The following is a 23,133-nucleotide window of genomic DNA, read 5'->3' as shown; positions in this document are numbered from 1 at the left end:
TATAGCCAGTCCCTGTGGACAGAGACCTAGCCTGGTAATATAGACAATCCCTGTGGACAGAGACCTAGCCTGGTAATATAGCCAGTCCTTGTGGACAGAGACCTAGCCTGGTAATATAGCCAGTCCCTGTGGACAGAGACCTAGCCTGGTAATATAGCCAGTCCCTATGGACAGAGACCTAGTCTGGTAATATAGCCAGTCACTATGGACAGAGACCTAGCCTGGTAATATAGCCAGTCCCTGTGGACAGAGACCTAGCCTGGTAATATAGCCAGTCCCTGTGGACAGAGACCTAGCCTGGTAATATAGACAATCCCTGTGGACAGAGACCTAGCCTGGTAATATAGCCAGTCCCTGTGGACAGAGACCTAGCCTGGTAATATAGCCAGTCCCTATGGACAGAGACCTAGCCTAGCCAGTCAATGGACAGAGATAGCCAGTCCCTATGGACAGAGACCTAGCCTGGTAATATAGCCAGTCCCTGTGGACAGAGACCTAGCCTGGTAATATAGACAATCCCTGTGGACAGAGACCTAGCCTGGTAATATAGCCAGTCCTTGTGGACAGAGACCTAGCCTGGTAATATAGCCAGTCCCAGTAGAACACCATGCTTGAGGCCTCCGTACAAACCATCCAGTCCCTGCAGGGTGAAGCCATGGCCGTCTATGCCAGCCGCCTAGGGCAACTCAACCACTTGAGATGTATAAACCAGCCCTATGACCTTGTCCTTGTCACTAATACCCCAAACCGCCTCCTCCCATCCAGTCCAATCAGTGACAGCTGTACTGCTATGTTTCCCACGGTAACCCCTGGCCATTCCGTGTGAGCTGGGCTGGTGCCACACAATATCGCTCCAAAATAAAATGCATTTATTAATTAAATACATTAGCTGGGTTTCTGTGCCAGCAGAGCAGGGCAGTGCATGGGGTAATCAGGCCCTGGAGTGGTCCCCTTTCCTCCTCCACTAATCACTGCCTGTGTGTGTGTGTGTGTGTGTGTGTGTGTGTGTGTGTGTGTGTGTGTGTGTGTGTGTGTGTGTGTGTGTGTGTGTGTGTGTGTGTGTGTGTGTGTGTGTGTGTGTGTGTGTGTGTCTGTGTGTGTCTCCCTGTCCCCCGCCTGCATGCCCCTGGCTACTGTTATGTTTAATTAAGATTTGAATTAATTGGGTTACGGGGTTATTACTGTACTGTATGGGGGTTATTACTGTACTGTATGGGGTTATTTTATTTATTTATTGTATTTATTTTAACTTTATTTAACCAGGCAAGTCAGTTAAGAACAAATTCTTATTTTCATTGACGGCCTGGGAACAGTGGGTTAACTGCCTGTTCAGGGGCAGAACGACAGATTTGTACCTTGTCAGCTCGGAGATTTGAACTTGCAACCTTTTGGTTACTAGTCCAAAAGGGTAGGGTAGCCTATTGGCCAGTGGAGACTAGAGAGTAGCCTGTTGGCTAATGGAGACTAGAGAGCAGCCTGTTGGCCAGTGGAGACTAGAGAGTAGCCTGTTGGCCAGTGGAGACTAGAGAGTAGCCTGTTGGCCAGTGGAGACTAGAGAGTAGCCTGTTGGCTAATGGAGACTAGAGAGTAGCCTGTTGGCCAGTTGGCCAGTGGAGACTAGAGAGTAGCCTGTTGGCCAGTGGAGACTAGAGAGTAGCCTGTTGGCTAGTGGAGACTAGAGAGTATCCTGTTGGCTAGTGGAGACTAGAGGGTAGCCTATTGGCCAGTGGAGACTAGAGATTAGCCTGTTGGCCAGTGGAGACTAGAGAGTAGCCTGTTGGCTAATGGAGACTAGAGAGCTGCCTGTTGGCCAGTGGAGACTAGAGAGTAGCCTGTTGGCCAGTGGAGACTAGAGAGTAGCCTGTTGGCCAGTGGAGACTAGAGAGTAGCCTGTTGGCTAGTGGAGACTAGAGGGTAGCCTATTGGCCAGTGGAGACTAGAGAGTAGCCTGTTGGCTAGTGGAGATTAGAGGGTAGCCTGTTGGCCAGTGGAGACTAGAGAGTAGCCTGTTGGCCAGTGGAGACTAGAGGGTTGGTTTGTTTTTAAAAGCTTTGCGACAATGTTGCTTTTACTCCATGCAAATAATGACAGGAGCAGACCCAAAAGATTACAACCACGACCTATCGCTGGTAAAACCTCCGATCAACTTAAAAACACTTTACAACTAAGCACGCTGAAAATAAACAAGACTTCGGCAGATTTGCACATACTGTCCAACTGCCATGCCAACTGAGAGCTCCACGTGCCACACAGAGAGCAGCAAGAGCTCTTAATCTCCTCCTTCCTGACTGCTGATGCGCTCTTAAAGTGGCAGCGCGCTCTTAAAGTGTCCCGCGCTCTTAAAGTGGCAGGGCGCTCTTAAAGTGGCAGCGCTCTTAAAGTGGCAGCGCTCTTAAAGTGGCAGCGCGCTCTTAAAGTGGCAGTGCGGTTCTTAAAGTGGCAGCGCGCTCTTAAAGTGGCAGCGTGCTCTTAAAGTGACCGCCCGCTCTTAAAGTGGCAGGGCGCTCTTAACTTCTTGCGTGGAGCCATGCCAGATCCGGTAGCGTAATCATAGCCTCAAGCTCAATACCATAACGCAACATTAACTATTCATGAAAATCGCAAATGAAATGAAATTAATAAGCTAGCTCTCAAGCTTAGCCTTTTGTTAACAACACTGTCATCTCAGATTTTCAAAAATATGCTTCTCTACCATAGCAAACTAGCATTTAGCATTTAGTGTTAGCATTAGCATTTAGCATTAGCATTAGCAGGCCACATTTTCACAAAAACATCAAAAACATTCAATAAATCATTTACCTTTGAAGAACTTCGGATGTTTTCAATGAGGAGACTCTCAGTTAGATAGCAAATGTTCAGTTTTTCCTGAAAGATTTTTTGTGCAGGAGAAATCGGTCCGTTTGGTGCGTCACGTATGGCTACAAAAAAAAAAAAAACGAAAATTCAGTTATCCAAACGCCGAACTTTTTTCCAAATTAACTCCATAATATCGACTGAAACATGACAAACGTTGTTTAGAACCAATCCTCAAGGTGTTTTTCACATATCTCTTCAATGACGTATCGTTCCTGGATGTATGAGTCTCCTTCTGTAACGTAAGGTACAATGGTTGCCACTGGGAATTACGCACCGATTTAAACAAAGGACACCGGACGGCCCCCTGGCAAATGTAGTCTCTTATGGCCAATCTTCCAATGATATGCCTACAAATACGCCACAATGCTGCAGACATCTTGGATGAATGGCAGAGCGCATAAGCTCGTTCACAGCATATTCACAGCCATATAAGGAGACGTTAGTAAACACAGCATCAAAAATCCTGTTCATTTCCTGTTTGAAGTTTTATCTTGGTTTCACCTGTAGCATTAGTTCTGGGGCATTCACAGATAATGTCTTTGCAGTTTTGGAGACGTCAGAGTTTTGTCTTTCCAAGGCTGTCAATTCCATGCATAGTCGAGCATCTTTTCGTGACAAAATATTGCGCTTAAAACGGGCACGTCTTTTTATCCAATAATGACATAGCGCCCCCATAGGTTGAAGAGGTTAAAGTGGCCGCGCGCTCTTAAAGTGTCAGCGCGCTCTTAAAGTGGCAGGGCGCTCTTAAAGTGGCAGGGCGCTCTTAAAGTGGCAGGGCGCTCTTAAAGTGGCAGGGCGCTCTTAAAGTGGCAGGGCGCTCTTAAAGTGGCAGGGCGCTCTTAAAAGCGCGCTCTTAAAGTGGCAGGGCGCTCTTAAAGTGGCAGGGCGCTCTTAAAGTGGCCGCGCGCTCTTAAAGTGGCAGGGCGCTCTTAAAGTGGCAGGGCGCTCTTAAAGTGGCAGGGCGCTCTTAAAGTGGCAGCGCACGCTGAATCCGTGCAGGATTTCGCCACACACACTGAACATTGTTTCAATCTGGTTTAGCCAGGCTAGATGATAAAGACCCACCTTTCCGACCAGTGCCGGTATGTTCATAGAGTTGGTAGCAAAGCCCATGCCGAAGATCGTGGAGGACTCTACCCCCAGGAAGGTGGCTACAAGCTGCTCCAACTCCTCATGGATAGCCAGGTTACCTGGACAGAGAAATGAGAAAGAGAAACAAAAAGAAAATTCATATCCATTTCCTGTCACTGTTTGCTGCTATTTCAAGTGATCAATCTGATTGCTCTTACAGTCAGTCCGAAACTAAGAAAAAGGGTTCTATCCATTTCCTGAAACACCAAAAGGTTCTACCTGAAACCCAAATGGGTTTTTCAGATGACCCCTGCTAAGAGAACCCTTTTGGGTTCCAGGTAGAACCTTTTGGGGTTTCAGGTAGAACCTTTTGGGGTTTCAGGTAGAACCTTTTGGGGTTTCAGGTAGAACCCTTTTGGGTTCCAGGTAAAACCCTGGAAACAAAAAAGATTATTCAAAGGGTTTTGATAAGGGGACAGCCAAAGAATCCCTTTAAAGCTTCTAAATAATATATATATTCCCCCTACGAGTGTAATTCCCTCCTTACCCCTTCCCCTTGGTCCATGTCCCTAATGTCAGAAGGTCCTGGACAGATGGAAGCACTGTAGTGGTGGAGCTTCTAACATATTGTTTCTAACATCTAAGCGTTTTGGGGAGAAGAGGTCGGGAGAGGGGACCGGTGGGTTCGAGCATTATGGTGTTTTACCACCTTGGACCAAGGTGAGTGGCAGTTCAATAGTTTGTTCATTCAAATGCTGAGGATGATCCCGTACAATATCTATGAAATATGGTCCACGCACCATCCAGGGAGATTAACAGATTTATAGCTCCTCAAATATATGGCTGTGTGTCTGCCGCATGTTTTGGACAAACTGATTGGCAGTTCACTAATGTCCAGTTCATTCCTGCATACAATTACAGTGCCTTCAGAGAGTATTCATACCGTGTGACTCATTACACATTTTGTGTTACAGCCCGAATTCAAAATAGATTAAAAATATATATATAAATTCACCCCATCTACACATATTTCCCAAAATAAAACATTTTTAAAAAAAAATGTTAAAACATTTGTTGGAATTAAAAAATGAAAATCTGATTTACATAAGTATTCACACACAAGTCAATACATGTCAGAATTACCTTCGGCAGCATTTACAGCTGCGAGTCTTTCTGGTAAGTCTTTAAACTGTGAGTCTTTCTGGTAAGTCTTTAAGAGCTTTGCACAGCTGGATTCTACAAAATGTGTACTTTATTCTTTAAAACATTCTTAAAGCTCTGTCAAGTTGGTTGTTGATTATGTTAACCATTTTTAAATTCTTGTAAGTATTCTGGAGAGCTGAGAGCATGTATTCTGGAGAGCTGAGAGCATGTATTCTGGAGAGCTGAGAGCATGTGTTCTGGAGAGCTGAGAGCATGTGTTCTGGAGAGCTGAGAGCATGTGTTCTGGAGAGCTGAGAGCATGTGTTCTGGAGAGCTGAGAGCATGTGTTCTGGAGAGCTGAGAGCATGTATTCTGGAGAGCTGAGAGCATGTGTTCTGGAGAGCTGAGAGCATGTATTCTGGAGAGCTGAGAGCATGTGTTCTGGAGAGCTGAGAGCATGTGTTCTGGAGAGCTGAGAGCATGTGTTCTGGAGAGCTGAGAGCATGTGTTCTGGAGAGCTGAGAGCATGTGTTCTGGAGAGCTGAGAGCATGTGTTCTGGAGAGCTGAGAGCATGTGTTCTGGAGAGCTGAGAGCATGTGTTCTGGAGAGCTGAGAGCATGTGTTCTGGAGAGCTGAGAGCATGTGTTCTGGAGAGCTGAGAGCATGTATTCTGGAGAGCTGAGAGCATGTGTTCTGGAGAGCTGAGAGCATGTATTCTGGAGAGCTGAGAGCATGTATTCTGGAGAGCTGAGAGCATGTGTTCTGGAGAGCTGAGAGCATGTGTTCTGGAGAGCTGAGAGCATGTGTTCTGGAGAGCTGAGAGCATGTGTTCTGGAGAGCTGAGAGCATGTGTTCTGGAGAGCTGAGAGCATGTGTTCTGGAGAGCTGAGAGCATGTGTTCTGGAGAGCTGAGAGCATGTATTCTGGAGAGCTGAGAGCATGTGTTCTGGAGAGCTGAGAGCATGTATTCTGGAGAGCTGAGAGCATGTGTTCTGGAGAGCTGAGAGCATGTATTCTGGAGAGCTGAGAGCATGTATTCTGGAGAGCTGAGAGCATGTATTCTGGAGAGCTGAGAGCATGTATTCTGGAGAGCTGAGAGCATGTGTTCTGGAGAGCTGAGAGCATGTATTCTGGAGAGCTGAGAGCATGTATTCTGGAGAGCTGAGAGCATGTGTTCTGGAGAGCTGAGAGCATGTGTTCTGGAGAGCTGAGAGCATGTATTCTGGAGAGCTGAGAGCATGTGTTCTGGAGAGCTGAGAGCATGTATTCTGGAGAGCTGAGAGCATGTGTTCTGGAGAGCTGAGAGCATGTATTCTGGAGAGCTGAGAGCATGTATTCTGGAGAGCTGAGAGCATGTGTTCTGGAGAGCTGAGAGCATGTATTCTGGAGAGCTGAGAGCATGTATTCTGGAGAGCTGAGAGCATGTATTCTGGAGAGCTGAGAGCATGTGTTCTGGAGAGCTGAGAGCATGTATTCTGGAGAGCTGAGAGCATGTATTCTGGAGAGCTGAGAGCATGTATTCTGGAGAGCTGAGAGCATGTGTTCTGGAGAGCTGAGAGCATGTATTCTGGAGAGAGAGGCGCCTATAAGCTATCTTCACCACACACCCCTACTACTTCTTCTTGTCTGAACATTTAAATGATACTCTTCACAAATACTCTAGATGCTGTTCACCGACAGCCGCAACTCAATAGTCAGCGAGAGGCCTTTTGTCAAGACTTCCTCATATGCCACCTCTCCTGCTCTACTGGGTTTTTTCCCCTGTCAACTTTCTTTCGTTGTCCAGAAGCCAAAACCACAATCTTAGTCATATTAGCAACGCATCACAGGTATTCTCTTTCCCCTTTTTAACAAGGTACACACCTCTGTCCATTTCAACCGTTTCAACAGCATGCCAATTGAAATCAATTGGCCTACCTTATCTCAGAATGAGCACGACTTGCCAATTCCTTATACTGTATATAATTGTGTTTTATACTTATTGCACATTTAAAAAAAATAAAAACACAGACTAGACAGCTAGTATAACAGTCTGACTACAATGCTGCTAGTGGTACGTGGTATTATAAAACACAGACTAGACAGCTAGTATAACAGTCTGACTACAATGCTGCTAGTGGTACGTGGTATTATAAAACACAGACTAGACAGCTAGTATAACAGTCTGACTACAATGCTGCTAGTGGTACGTGGTATTATAAAACACAGACTAGACAGCTAGTATAACAGTCTGGCTACAATGCTGCTAGTGGTACGTGATACCGTAATACCGCACACTACAAATTGAGCTTTAATTTTCCAGAATCAATGTTCATTGATACTCCTGTTTTAGTTGTGTCTGCTTTTGGCAAAATGTAAGTAGTTGAGACATAAAACATAAACAGGTTAACGTCTCCTCTATCACAGTACAATAATGTCTCAATGTGTTTCAGTGTCCATATGAACCATTCTGTTGGACCAAACCTCAAATCGCTTTTTTAGTTTTTGTTTTGAGTGGCAGTAGGGAGGGGCTTGGTGGGAGGGGCTTGGTGGGAGGGGCTTGGTGTATAAGTGGGAAGCTGAGCACAGCCCATAGTCCTTAGGCACGGCCTGCGGTAGTTACTTACGGCCTACAAGCAGACAAACACAAAAAAATGTAAATAAAAACCCCAATATTTGCGATATTTGGAATATCACGCTAAAACATACATTCAAATTAATTCTATATATCGCCCACCCCTAGCACCACGTGGTGTGTATATCAACATCATGACTGATTGAGCATATGAGACAGACATACTGTGGTATTGTACACCACGTGGTGTGTATATCAACAACATGCATCGAAGCAGCACTGCACCCTCTTCAATCCCATTCAGCGCCTTCCATCAGCCTCTGCGTCAAATAACATTGAATTCATTCACTTCCTCAACCACACAGGCTCAAAGCCCAGGTCCAGTCAAGAGGCACGTGGAGGACATCATTGTAATCTGACTGGCTCGCTGTCTGGCTGCGTCATCGGCATCTGTACTCTTTTGAAGCTAGAATGTTGAATCAGCCGGGCCTGTATACTAATCTGTATTCCACCTGTGGCTCATTCAGTTCTTTTGAACGGAAGGAGAGTGAGATTGTGGAGTCATTACTCAGCACAAAAGCCCCGAGTCCCTTCAGTTTCCTCAATCAAGTGGCAATTATGTCACTGCACACATGTATCGGATTAAACCGGGGTCAGCCATGTAAAATGGATCTCTGCCTCCCAACCCAGTCATCATCACTTGTCCACTAGATTCTAGAATGCCAAGTAACCCCAGTCATCATCACTTGTCCACTAGATTCTAGAATGCCAAGTAACCCCAGTCATCATCACTTGTCCACTAGATTCTAGAATGCCAAGTATCCCCAGTCATCATCACTTGTCCACTAGATTCTAGAATGCCAAGTAGCCCCAGTCATCATCACTTGTCCACTAGATTCTAGAATGCCAAGTAACCCCAGTCATCATCACTTGTCCACTAGATTCTAGAATGCCAAGTATTCCCAGTCATCATCACTTGCCCACTAGATTCTAGAATGCCAAGTAACCCCAGTCATCATCACTTGTCCACTAGATTCTAGAATGCCAAGTATTCCCAGTCATCATCACTTGCCCACTAGATTCTAGAATGCCAAGTAACCCCAGTCATCATCACTTGCCCACTAGATTCTAGAATGCCAAGTAAACCCAGTCATCATCACTTGTCCACTAGATTCTAGAATGCCAAGTAAACCCAGTCATCATCACTTGTCCACTAGATTCTAGAATGCCAAGTAAACCCAGTCATCATCACTTGTCCACTAGATTCTAGAATGCCAACTATTCCCAGTCATCATCACTTGTCCACAAGATTCTAGAATGCCAAGTTACCCCAGTCATCATCACTTGTCCACTAGATTCCACCTTCACAACATAACCCACTCTGTCCCAGTCCCAAGCTTGACAACCAACACTGGTTGTCAAATTAGTGTTGTGTAAAGTCACCAACACCCCTGGGGATAACCAGGTCCCAGATCTGTTTGTTCCGACTTGCCAAATCCTATGGTCAGCATAAACAGATCTGGGACCAGGCCCCTCCTGGGAAACAGTAGCAGGGGGATTTTCAAGCCTTTATAGGTAACTGACTATCACAGCTTATTGTGAAATAGACATTAATTACTTAGTCCACTACACACATTTATTCACAATGCATTTCATGTGTATTACATTGTTTTCTTTCTTCATAATGCATTCGTGTACATTACACAAATTCCAATTTGTTGTGGCTAACGCTAGCTAGCTAGTTTAACTGGGTGGTTAACTTTAGCTAGGCTAGGTTCAGTAGTTAAGTGTTGAGTTGTTGCTAAAATTCTAAAGTTGTTCTTGACGTGATTGGAACACAACATAATGGGATGCTAGACAGCCGCGTTATACACCCACTCCCTGACCAACCTCACTCCGATTGTTTCTGTCTTAAGTAACCTACAGTCTGTGACTGAAATTCACTGTGACTGAAATTCACTGAAAAAAGTTCATTGTTTGTGTGCCTGGCACAAATTTCCAATAAGCAATTTGTGTTTATTTCTCAGTGTTAGATTGAAACTTAGGTTAGGTGAAACTTGGAACATTGTTATACTCCAGAAGAATAGTATATATATGTAAATATATATAAATATATATAAAGTATATAAAGGAGTGAAAGAGATTGTTTTGTTTTTTATTTACATCAGAAGATAATGATTCTCTGTAGGAGACAGATGGCTTTGGGATGTGTTGGGTGGACGGGAGGAAGTCACAGGATTGCTATAGGGGAAGTGTATGGATATCTGTGGATTAGGCGAAGGAGGGGTTAAGGTCAGATCCCCTGAAGGGAGAGATTGTTTATTACCCTCTTCCTGTCAAACTACATGATGTAAGGATTGGAGAGTAGGAGCAGGGCCTAAATTGGAGAATTATTATACTTGTGTCGCGACTTGGCTGCGCTGTGTGACGTCGTTCGTAATTTTCATGGTCTGGAACTTTGCACCCAGACCAAACCAGGCCTTATCTGATCGTCAAATAGACCAAGGCCTTTCTATCAATCCATCCGACTTTCTGAACCAGAATATAAGTAATCCACAGCACGTGAAACCTCCCCAGCTAACCGAGTTAGCAAACGACTTCCAGTTCCATCTAAGCTAAACTGGTAGCAAGCTAGTCTACAGGCCGTGATAGCAATGGTACGCTAACAGAGAATTATTATACTTGTGATGGTGGAAACATGTATTTGTAAAGCTGTGTCGACCCTTTGGGAACAATTATACTTGGTTCTCCATGAGTTATTTACTCCATGTTCTCCATGAGTTATTTACTCCATGTTCTCCGTGAGTTATTTACTCCATGTTCTCCGTGAGTTATTTACTCCATGTTCTCCGTGAGTTATTTACTCCATGTTCTCCGTGAGTTATTTACTCCATGTTCTCCATGAGTTATTCACTCTGACAAATTAGAACCTAACAACAGTATATTTGTGATGTTGGGTCGGTTGTAATTGAACGAGCGTGACTGCGGTAGCTACGTCTTCAAAGTTGTAAAACAACAAGTGTTAAGTTAATCATTTCTCTCTCTAACACTGTGTGCGTGCAGCTGATGAGACCCTCTAAAAAGACCAACATAGGAGTTGTGGGTGTGTCGAGGCTTGGCCCCTCACTGGCCAATCAGCATGTGCTCACGAGTTGTGGGTGTGTCGAGGCTTGGCCCCTCACTGGCCAATCAGAATGTGCTCCATAGTAAAATACGTGGTTGCTTCAGGTTGTGTAGTATTTACAGTCTTTTATGTATTGCCTTGGAATCAACTCCAATTCCAAAGTTTTTTAACCTTTATTTAACTAGGCAAGTCAGTTAAGAACAAATTGTTATTTTCAATGACGGCCTAGGAACAGTGGGTTACTGCCTGTTCAGGGGCAGAACGACAGATTTGTACCATGTCAGCTCGGGGGTTTGAACTTGCAACCTTCCGGTTACTAGGCCAACGCTCTAACCACTAGGCTACCTACCGTCCCTACACTCTAACCACTAGGCTACCTGCCGTCCCTACACTCTAACCACTAGGTTACCTACCGTCCCTACACTCTAACCACTAAGCTACCTACCGTCCCTACACTCTAACCACTAGGCTACCTACACTCTAACCACTAGGCTACCTACCGTCCCTACACTCTAACCACTAGGCTACCTGCCGTCCCTACACTCTGACCACTAGGCTACCTGCCGTCCCTACACTCTAACCACTAGGCTACCTGCTGTCCCTACACTCTAACCGCTAGGCTACCTACCGTCCCTACACTCTAACCACTAGGCTACCCTGCCATCCCTACACTCTAACCGCTAGGCTACCTGCCGTCCCTACACTCTAACCACTAGGCTACCTGCCGTCCCTACACTCTAACCGCTAGGCTACCTACCGTCCCTACACTCTAACCGCTAGGCTACCTACCGTCCCTACACTCTAACCTCTAGGCTACCTACTGTCCCTACACTCTAACCTCTAGGCTACCTACTGTCCCTACACTCTAACCACTAGGCTACCTACTGTCCCTACACTCTAACCTCTAGGCTACCTACTGTCCCTATTCTCTAACCACTAGGCTACCTACTGTCCCTACACTCTAACCGCTAGGCTACCTACCGTCCCTACACTCTAACCACTAGGCTACCCTGCCGCCTCGTTAGACCTTTATAGTTTGTTTCAGGAACAACATGTAGACCCATTCTATCTTTGCTAAATAGGGTAACTTGAACCCATTTGTAATCCACATTGTTTTAGGTTATTGCATGGTTTCAATATCATTCGCACTGATATTAGGGACTAGGCCTACTGTAAAGTGCATTATGGCTGAGCATGGACATGCCAAACATAGTCAATAAACAATATTCAATTAATTATTGATTGAGGCCAAAGAGAACAAATAATTATAATCAAATTCTAAAAACAAAACAACTTGTTTTAAATGGGCCATGTACTTACAGGCTCCATACTTTCTCCCCGTGATTAAAATAATGTGGACCTGCCTGACTAAAATAATGTGGACCTGCCTGACTAAAATAATGTGGGCCTGCCTGACTAAAATCATGTGGACCTGCCTGACTAAAATAATGTGGGCCTGCCTGACTAAAATAATGTGGACCTGCCTGACTAAAATAATGTGGGCCTGCCTGACTAAAATAATGTGGGCCTGCCTAGTTAAAATAATGTGGGCCTGCCTGACTAAAATAATGTGGACCTGCCTGACTAAAATAATGTGGGCCTGCCTGACTAAAATAATGTGGGCCTGCCTGACTAAAATAATGTGGACCTGCCTGACTAAAATAATGTGGGCCTGCCTGACTAAAATAATGTGGACCTGCCTGACTAAAATAATGTGGACCTGCCTGGTTAAAATAATGTGGTCCTGCCTGACTAAAATAATGTGGACCTGCCTGACTAAAATAATGTGGGCCTGCCTGACTAAAATAATGTGGACCTGCCTGACTAAAATAATGTGGACCTGCCTGGTTAAAATAATGTGGGCCTGCCTGACTAAAATAATGTGGTCCTGCCAGGCTGAAATATTATGGGCCTGCCTGACTAAAATAAAGTGGACCTGCCTGACTAAAATAATGTGGGCCTGCCTGACTAAAATAATGTGGGCCTGCCTGACTAAAATAATGTGGGCCTGCCTGACTAAAATAATGTGGACCTGCCTGACTAAAATAATGTGGACCTGCCTAGTTAAAATAATGTGGTCCTGCCTGACTAAAATAATGTGGACCTGCCTGACTAAAATAATGTGGACCTGCCTGACTAAAATAATGTGGACCTGCCTGGCTGAAATATTATGGGCCTGCCTGACTAAAATAAAGTGGACCTGCCTGACTAAAATAATGTGGGCCTGCCTGACTAAAATAATGTGGGCCTGCCTGACTAAAATAATGTGGACCTGCCTGACTAAAATAATGTGGACCTGCCTGACTAAAATAATGTGGTCCTGCCAGGCTGAAATATTATGGGCCTGCCTGACTAAAATAATGTGGGCCTGCCTGACTAAAATAATGTGGACCTGCCTGACTAAAATAATGTGGTCCTGCCAGGCTGAAATATTATGGGCCTGCCTGACTAAAATAAAGTGGACCTGCCTGACTAAAATAATGTGGCCCTGCCTGACTAAAATAATGTGGACCTGCCTGACTAAAATAATGTGGTCCTGCCTTCAATGCAGAGATAAAAAAGAGAATGTCAACTCATTGTTTTACTCCTCTTAAACCTGGTATTTTAATAAAGCTTTGGTGATTAAGATTTATTTCCAAGGGGTCTCAGGAGCCAAACCCTTTATCCACAGTCTTGTCTACTTTGTGAATGATTTGGGGCAGATTTAAAAAAGAGGAGAGGAGGCTATGCTTGGTTTTTAATCAAATAAAACAAAATGGGGGAGAAAAAAACCATGTTGTTTTTTAAATGTTTCTAAACAGGAAGTATCCAGGCACCAAAAGGACCTTAGGCTTCTCTTGTCCCATGTTCATATGGGCGGTGTGCGTCACAGCTGGATGTGTTCCCACTGTAAAAATGTAGCGTTACCGCTTAAACCAGCTTTTGGTTGGTCTTAAATATCACTTTTGGATCATGTTTTTAAAGATACTGAGCACAAAGCGAGCTGGTAAAACGAGAAGGTGAATTGCAGTTTAGTTGTTGCAGCTTTAAAGATAATATCCTGCAATTCTATAAAATGTTTCCATGAGGCAGAGAAAACTTTGCAGTTTTAAAGCGTACAGTACAGTGCATGTATGTTTAAAAAATAATTGTATTAATAAAATGAATAATTGGTGTAATACTGTGGATACCAATATCCCTGTGAGCCTCCCAGGCCCATGTTGCCCAGAGTTAAGAACAGAATACTGTGGATACCAATATCTCTGTGAGCCTCCCAGGCCCATGTTGCCCAGAGTTAAGAACAGAATTAGCAGATTAATAATATTGTATTGTATTACACCCTCTCAACTTATTCCACAGATCCCTTGGCCAAAATTTGTTTAATCTGTGGTTAGTAATATTCATTAAAAATAAGTGTTTGTTATTTATTGTTTGTAATCCTCCACATACAACACTCGTTCTGCCAGTCACGTTCTGCTGCAGGTCCCCAAAGCACACACATCACTGGGTCACTCGTCTTTTCAGTTCGCTGCAGCTAGCGACTGGAATGAGCTGCAACAAACACTCAAACTGGACAGTTTTCTCTCAATCTCTTCATTCAAAGACTTTGTGTGATGTATTTTTGTCTTTACCTTCTTCTTTTACCTAGAGTATAATTCACATTTGTTAGGGCCCTCCCGAGTGGAGCAGCGGTCCAAGGCACTGCATCGCAGAGCTAGAGGCGACACTACAGACCGGGTTCGACCCTGGGCTGTATCACAACCGGCTTTGTTCGGGAGTCCCATATTGCGACGCACAATTGTCCCAGCGTCATCCGGGTTAGGGGAGGGTTTGGCGGGTTTTGGCGGGTTTGGTTAGGGGAGGGTTTGGCGGGTTTGGTTTGGGGAGGGTTTGGCGGGTTTGGTTAGGGGAGGGTTTGGCGGGTTTGGTTAGGGGAGGGTTTGGTGGGTTTGGTTAGTGGAGGGTTTGGCGGGTTTGGTTAGGGGAGGGTTTGGCGGGTTTGGTTAGGGGAGGGTTTGGCGGGTTTGGTTAGGGGCGGGTTTGGTTAGGGGAGGGTTTGGCGGGTTTGGTTAGGGGAGGGTTTGGCGGGTTTGGTTAAGGGAGGGTTTGGCGGGTTTGGTTAGGGGAGGGCTTGGCGGGTTTGGTTAGGGGAGGGCTTGGCGGGTTTGGTTAGGGGAGGGCTTGGCGGGTTTGGTTAGGGGAGGGCTTTACTTGGCTCATTACGCTCTAGCGACTCCTTGTGGCGGGCCGGGCGCCTGCAGGCTGACCTCGGTCGTCAAGTGAACGGTGTTTCGTCCCAACACATTGATGCGGCTGGCTTCCGGGTTAAGCGGGTTAAGAAGAACGGTTGGGCGAGTTCCAAAGGACGCGTGACTCGGCGTTCACCTTTCCCGACGCCGTTGGGGAGTTGCAGCGATGAGACAAGATCAAAATTGTGGAGGAAAAAGGGGGTAACATAAAAAATATATTAAAAAAAAATACCTTTCACATTTGTTGACAACTCAATTAAATATCAACCAAATATGGATGTCGATTTTACGTTACGTCAGGTTTTGGCCCTAAGGGAAGGTATTTAGAGTTCATTCACACAGCCTGACTGGTTTATGAGCTGTAAGATTGAGCGACGAAACAACTCAGACAATTAACTCTTCTTATACTTACAATTTAGAATTATGCTTTTATCCAGAATGTCTTCCAGGGAGTATAAACATTTGATATACGTGACTCCGGTGGGAACTGAACCCGTGACCCCAGTGGGAACTGAACCCGTGACCCCAGTGGGAACTGAACCTGTGACCCCAGTGGGAACTGAACCTGTGACCCCAGTGGGAATTGAACCCCAGTGGAACCCCAGGGGAAACGTGACCCTAGTGGGAACTGAACCTGTGACCACAGTGGGAACTGAACCCCAGTGGAACCCCAGGGGAAACGTGACCCCAGTGGAAACTGAACCCGTGACCACAGTGGGAACTGAACCCGTGACCCCAGTGGGAACTGAACCCACTAGGGTCACCCCTAGTGTTGCTGACGCCAAGCTTTCACCAACACACACACACACGAATCTTCCCTCCACATCCCCTCTGCTAGCCTCTAACACTACGTTATATCCATGTGACCTAATTTAAGTCTGTTTAATGATGTTACAGTACAACCATGATAGTGTTTTCTCTCCACATACAGTGGATGGGCCCCTGGGTAATGATCCAAGCGTGTGCTTCATACTGTACATAATTTAACACAGATTAAATCATTCATTCATCGTTGCAGCCACTACCAAGTTAATTAAAGATTCTGTTTAAGTTGATGAAAAAGATAAATGAGATGAAAGAGATGTGTGTCCCAAATGAAACCCTAGTATCTATATGACGCAATATCATTGACCAGAACCCATAGTTGCACGTACTCTTCCATTCCAAATAAGCAAGACTAGGAAGGGCTCACCCATCTTGGCTGTGTCCCAAATGGAATTTTATACCCTATGGGCCTTGGTCAAAATTAGTGCACTATATAAGGACTAGAGTGCCATAGGGCTCTGAGAGAGTATGTAGTATGTATACTTAGAGAGTATGTAGTCTCTGTTATGTAAGTGGTAGGCTATAGAATCCTACGTAAGTGGTAGGTTATAGAATCTTAGGTAATTTGTAGGTAATAGAATCTTAGGTAAGTGGTAGGTTATAGAATCTTAGGTAAGTGGTAGGTTATATAATCGTATATAAGTGGTAGGTTATAGAATCTTAGGTAAGTGGTAGGTAATAGAATCTTAGGTAAGTGGTAGGTAATAGAATCTTATGTAAGTGGTAGGTTATAGAATCTTAGGTAAGTGGTAGGTAATAGAATCTTATGTAAGTGGTAGGTTATAGAATCTTATGTAAGTGGTAGGTTATAGAATCTTATGTAAGTGGTAGGTTATAGAATCTTATGTAAGTGGTAGGTTATATTATCTGAAGTGGTAGGTTGTAGAATCGTATGTAATTGGTAGATTCTATAATCTTATGTAAGTGGTAAGTTATTTGTATATATATTTATTTAGGATCCCCATTAGTTCCTGCCAAGGTAGCAGCTCCTCTTCCTGGGGTTTATTATGGATCCCTATTAGTTCCTGCCAAGGCAGCAGCTACTCTTCCTGGGGTTTATTATGGCTCCCCAGTAGTTCCTGCCAAGGCATCAGATACTCTTCCTGGAGTTTATTATGGATCCCTATTAGTTCCTGCCAAGGCAGCAGCTATTTTCCCTGGGGTTTATTATGGATCCCCAGTAGTTCCTGCCAAGGCAGCATCTATTCTTCCTGTGGTTTATTATGTATCCCTATTAGTTCCTGCCAAGGCAGCATCTATTCTTCCTGTGGTTTTTTTATGTATCCCTATTAGTTCCTGCCAAGGCAGCAGCTACTCTTCCTGGGGTTTATTATGGATCCTCATTAGTTCCTGCCAAGGCAGCAGCTACTCTTCCTGGGGTTTATTATGGATCCCCATTAGTTCCTGCCAAGGCAGCATCTATTCTTCCTGTGGTTTATTATGGATCCCTATTAGTTCCTGCCAAGGCAGCATCTATTCTTCCTGTGGTTTATTATGTATCCCTATTAGTTCCTGCCAAGGCAGCATCTATTCTTCCTGTGGTTTATTATGGATCCCCATTAGTTCCTGCCAAGGCAGCAGCTACTCTTCCTGGGGTTTATTATGGATCCCCATTAGTTCCTGCCAAGGCAGCATCTATTCTTCCTGTGGTTTATTATGGATCCCTATTAGTTCCTGCCAAGGCAGCATCTATTCTTCCTGTGGTTTATTATGGATCCCTATTAGTTCCTGCCAAGGCAGCATCTATTCTTCCTGTGGTTTATTATGGATCCCTATTAGTTCCTGCCAAGGCAGCAGCTACTCTTCCTGGGCCACTCAAGGACAATCAGAGACTTGTCCTGAAGCCATTCCTGCGTTGTCTTTGCTGTGTGCTTAGGATTGTTAACCTATTGGAAGGTGAACGTGTGCCCAGTCTTTCACCATAGGGATGGTGTCAGGTTTCCTCCACACGTGACGCTCGGCATTCAGTCCAAAGAGTTAAATCTTGGTTTCATTAGACAAGAGAATCTTGTGTCTCGAGGTCTGAGAGTCTTTTGGTGCCTTTTGATGAACTCCAAGTGGGCTGTCATGTGCCTATTATTTACATAAAAATTCAGACCCTTTGCTATGAGACTCGAAATTGAGCTCAGGTGCATCCTGCTTCCATTGATCATCCTTGAAATGTTTGTACAACTTGATTGGAGTCCACCTGTGGTACATTCAATTGATTGGACATGATTTGGAAAGGCACACACCTGTCTATATAAGGTCCCACAGTTGACAGAGCATGTCAGAGCAAAAACCAAGCCATGCAGTTGAAGGAATTGTCCAAAGAGCTCAGAGACAGGATTGTGTCGAGGCACAGATCTGGGGAAGGGTACCAAAAAATGTCTGCATCATTAAAGGTCCCCAAGAACACAGTGGCCTCCATAATTCTTAAAAGGAAGAAGTTTAGAACCACCAAGACTCTTCCTAGAGCTGGCTGCCCAGCCAAACTGAGCAATTGGGGGAGAAGGGCCTTGGTCAGAGAGGTGACCAAGAACCCGATGGTCATTCTGACAGAACTCCAGAGTTCCTCTCTGAAGATGGTTGTCCTTCTGGAAGGTTCTCCCGTCTCTGCAGAACTCCACCAATCAGGCCTTTATAGTGGAGTGGTCAGACGTGCCTTCTACTGAGGAGTGGCTTCCATGACAGCCTGCTTGGAGTTTGCTAAAAAAAAATATTTTTAAATTTTACCTTTATTTAACCCAAAAGGCACCTAAAGACTCTCAGAACATGTGAAACAAGAGTCTCTGGTCTGATGAAACCAACATTGAACTCTTTGGCCTGAATGCCAAGCATCACATCTGGAAGAAACCTGGCACCATCCCTACGGTGAAGCATGGTGGTGGCAGCATCATGCTGTGTGGATGTTCTTCAGCGGCAAGGACTGGGAGACTAGTCAGGATTGAGGGAAAGATGAACGGAGCAAAGTACAGAGAGATCCTTGATGAAAACCTGCTTCAGAGCACTCAGGACCTCAGACTGGGGTGAAGGTTCACCTTCCAACAAGACAATGACCCTAAGCACACAGCCAAGACAACGCAGGTGTGGCTTCGGGACAAGTCTCTGAATATCCTTGAATGGCCCAGCCATCCGGACTTGAACCTGATTCAAACATATCTGGAGGGACCTGAAAATAGCTGTGCAGCGACGCTCCCCATCCAACCTGAGTGAGCTTGAGAGGATCTGCAGAGAAGAATGGGAGAAACTCCCCAAATACAGGTGTGCCAAGCTTGTAGCATCATACCCAAGAAAACTCTCTTGGAGTTTGTAACGATGAGACAGCCTGTAGGGAGGTCAGAGACCTGACAGCAACCTCTCCCTCAACTTGATCAAGACAGATGATTGTGGACTAAAGGAAACCAACCAACGGGTCTGTAGTGGAGCAGGTTGAGAGCTTCAAGTTCCTTGGCGTCCACATCACCAACAAACTATCATGGTCCAAGCACACCAAGACAGTCGTGAAGAGGGCAGAACAAAACCTATTCGCCCCTCAGGAGACTGAAAAGATTTGTCATGGGTCCTCAGATCCTCAAAAAGTTCTACAGCTGCACCATCGAGAGCATCCTGACGGGTTGCATCACTGTCTGGTACGGCAACTGCTCGGCCTCCGACCACAAGGCACTACAGAGGGTAGTGCGTATGGCCCAGTACATCACTGGGGGAAAGCTTCCTGCCATCCAGGACCTCTATACCAGGCGGTGTCAGAGGAAGGCCCTAAAAGTTGTCAAAGACTCCAGCCACCCTAGTCATAGACTGTTCTCTCTAGTACTACATGGCAAGCGGTACCGGAGCACCAAGTCTAGGTCCAAGAGGCTTCTAAACAGCTTCTACCCCCAAGCCATAAGACTCCTGGACGGCTAATCAAATGGCTACCCAGACTATTTACAACCCCCCCCCATACACACACACACACTGCTGCTACTATCTTATTAACTATGCATGGTCACTTTAACAACTCTACCTACATGTACATATTATCTAAATTGCCTCGACACCAGTGCCCCCAGACTTGGACTTCCCCCTGTACATAGCCTCCACATTGATTCTGTACCGTAATACCCTGTATATAGCCTCCACATTGACTCTGTACTGGTACCCCCTGTATATAGCCTCCACATTGACTCTGTACCGGTACCCCCTGTATATAGCCTCCACATTGACTCTGTACCGGTACCCCCTGTATATAGCCTCTTCACTGTAACGTCTACTACACCTGTTGTATTCAGCATTTCATTGTAAGGTCTACTACACCTGTTGTATTCAGCATTTCACTACACCTGTTGTATTCAGCATTTCACTGTAAGGTCTACTACACCTGTTGTATTCAGAGGTCTACTACACCTGTTGTATTCAGCATTTCACTGTAAGGTCTACTACACCTGTTATATTCAGCATTTCACTGTGAGGTCTACACCTGTTGTATTCAGCATTTCACTGTAAGGTCTACTACACCTGTTGTATTCAGCATTTCACTTAAGGTCTACTACACCTGTTGTATTCAGCATTTCACTGTAAGGTCCACCACACCTGTTGTATTCAGCATTTCACTGTAAGGTCTACTACACCTGTTGTATTCAGCATTTCACTGTAAGGTCTACCTACACCTGTTGTATTCAGCATTTCACTGTAAGGTCTACTACACCTGTTGTATTCAGCATTTCACTGTAAGGTCTACTACTCCTGTTGTATTCAGCATTTCACTGTACGGTCTACTACACCTGTTGTATTCAGCATTTCACTGTACGGTCTACTACACCTGTTGTATTCAGCATTTCACTGTACGGTCTACTACACCTGTTGTATTCAGCATTTCACTGTACGGTCTACTACACCTGTTGTATTCAGCATTTCACTGTAAGGTCCACCACACCTGTTGTATTCAGCATTTCACTGTGAGGTCTACTACACCTGTTGTATTCAGCATTTCACTGTAAGGTCTACCTACACCTGCTGTACTCATCATTTCACTGTAAGGTCTACCTACACCTGTTGTATTCAGCATTTCACTGTAAGGTCTACTACACCTGTTGTATTCAGCATTTCACTGTACGGTCTACTACACCTGTTGTATTCAGCATTTCACTGTACGGTCTACTACACCTGTTGTATTCAGCATTTCACTGTACGGTCTACTACACCTGTTGTATTCAGCATTTCACTGTACGGTCTACTACACCTGTTGTATTCAGCATTTCACTGTACGGTCTACTACACCTGTTGTATTCAGCATTTCACTGTGAGGTCTACTACACCTGTTGTATTCAGCATTTCACTGTACGGTCTACTACACCTGTTGTATTCAGCATTTCACTGTACGGTCCACTACACCTGTTGTATTCAGCATTTCACTGTACGGTCCACTACACCTGTTGTATTCGGTGCATGTGTAGGTCACAGAATCTTATGTAAGTGGTAGGTTATAGAAGAGAGGAATTTATTACCACTCGTAAACCTGCAGGTATTAACAAAGAACTGGCCCTGTACAACACCTTAAGAGTTAGAGTAGTTCAATACTTGGACTTCATATATACGTATATATGGCGGTATATAGGGCATCAATAGAAGACTAGATACTCTATAGATAAGACTGATACCGTGTGAAGGAGTGGCTCATGTCAAGTGGACACTACTAGTGCTTCAGTGCTCCCCACAAAACACACAGACTGGGACTACGTCCCAAAATGGAAAAACCTTTTCTACACAATGTTGGATTTTTTTTTTTACTAGGAAAGTCAACACAACATGGCAGCAACACAACATGGCAGCAACACAACATGGTAGCAACACAACATGACAACAACATGGTAGCAACTCAACATGGCAGCAACACAACATGGTAGCAACACAACATGGCAGCAGCACAACATGGTAGCAACACAACATGGCACAAACTCAACATGGTAGCAACAACATGGTAGCAACACAACATGGCAGCAACAACATGGTAGCAACACAACATGGCAGCAACACAACATGGTAGCAACACAACATGGCAGCAACACAACATGGTAGCAACACAACATGACAACAACATGGTAGCAACACAACATGGCAGCAACACAACATGGTAGCAACACAACATGGCAGCAGCACAACATGGTAGCAACACAACATGGCAGCAACACAACATGGTAGCAACACAACATGGTAGCAACACAACATGGCAGCAACACAACATGGTAGCAACACAACATGACAACAACATGGTAGCAACACAACATGGCAGCAACACAACATGGTAGCAACACAACATGGCAGCAACACAACATGGCAGCAACACAACATGGTAGCAACACAACATGGCAGCAACACAACATGGTAGCAACACAACATGGCAGCAGCACAACATGGTAGCAACACAACATGGTAGCAACACAACATGACAACAACATGGTAGCAACACAACATGGTAGCAACACAACATGGTAGCAACATAACATGGCAGCAACACAACATGGCAGCAACACAACATGGCAGAAACATGGCAGCAACACAACATGACAACAACACAACATGGCAGCACCACAACATGGTAGCAACACAACAACAACATGGTAGCAACACAACATTGTAGCAACACAACATGGTAGCAACACAACATGGTAGCAGCACAACATGGCAGCAACACAACATGACAGAAACTCAACATGGCAGCAACACAACATGGCAGCAACAACATGGCAGAAACACAACATGGTAGCAACACAACATGACAACAACACAACATGGCAGCAACACAACATGGCACAAACTCAACATGGTAGCAACACAACATGGCAGCAACACAACATCTAAGCAATGTACAATTATACAATAACAACTATACAATAACTATAGTCACAGACACTCTTCCTCTTCCTCTCCCTAACTCTCTCTCTCACACACACACACACACACACACACACACACACACACACACACACACACACACCCACACCCACACCCACACCCACACCCACACCCACACCCACACACACACACACACACACACACACACACACACACACACACACACACACACACACACACACACACACACACACACACACTGCTCACCCATTTCCTGTCGAGTGCTGCAGACCCCGAGACCATACTGCTGGGTTCTGTCTGCCACAGTTTTCAGGAAATCACCGTCGTTCTCAGCGAAACCCAGGTAGTTATAGGAACCCATGTTGATGACATCGTCTATGGTCTTCCCTGTTAAACTGAACACACACAGACAGACATACAGACAGACATACAGACAGACATTAAACCCCATGTTGATGACATCGTCTATGGTCTTCCCTGTTAAACTGAACACACA

General features: G+C 44.9%; 1 protein-coding gene across 1 annotated transcript in view; it reads right to left on the bottom strand.

The window, feature by feature from the left end:
- The window catches only part of sptlc3 (serine palmitoyltransferase, long chain base subunit 3), a 95,878-nt gene that overhangs the window by 53,625 nt on the left and 19,120 nt on the right, over window positions 1–23,133 (bottom strand). Inside the window, exons 5-6 of the mRNA XM_046368432.1 lie at window positions 22,884–23,032; window positions 3,922–4,046 (exon numbers count right to left, since the gene is read on the bottom strand). Of these exons, the coding sequence (XP_046224388.1) occupies window positions 3,922–4,046; window positions 22,884–23,032 (274 nt within the window). The remainder of the gene's footprint in view (window positions 1–3,921; window positions 4,047–22,883; window positions 23,033–23,133) is intronic.

The sequence above is a fragment of the Oncorhynchus gorbuscha genome, linkage group LG11 (assembly GCF_021184085.1).
Source record: "Oncorhynchus gorbuscha isolate QuinsamMale2020 ecotype Even-year linkage group LG11, OgorEven_v1.0, whole genome shotgun sequence".
NCBI lineage: Eukaryota > Metazoa > Chordata > Actinopteri > Salmoniformes > Salmonidae > Oncorhynchus > Oncorhynchus gorbuscha.
The sequence above is the reverse complement of the archived record's forward strand: the minus strand, read 5'-3'. Positions and strand labels throughout refer to the sequence as shown.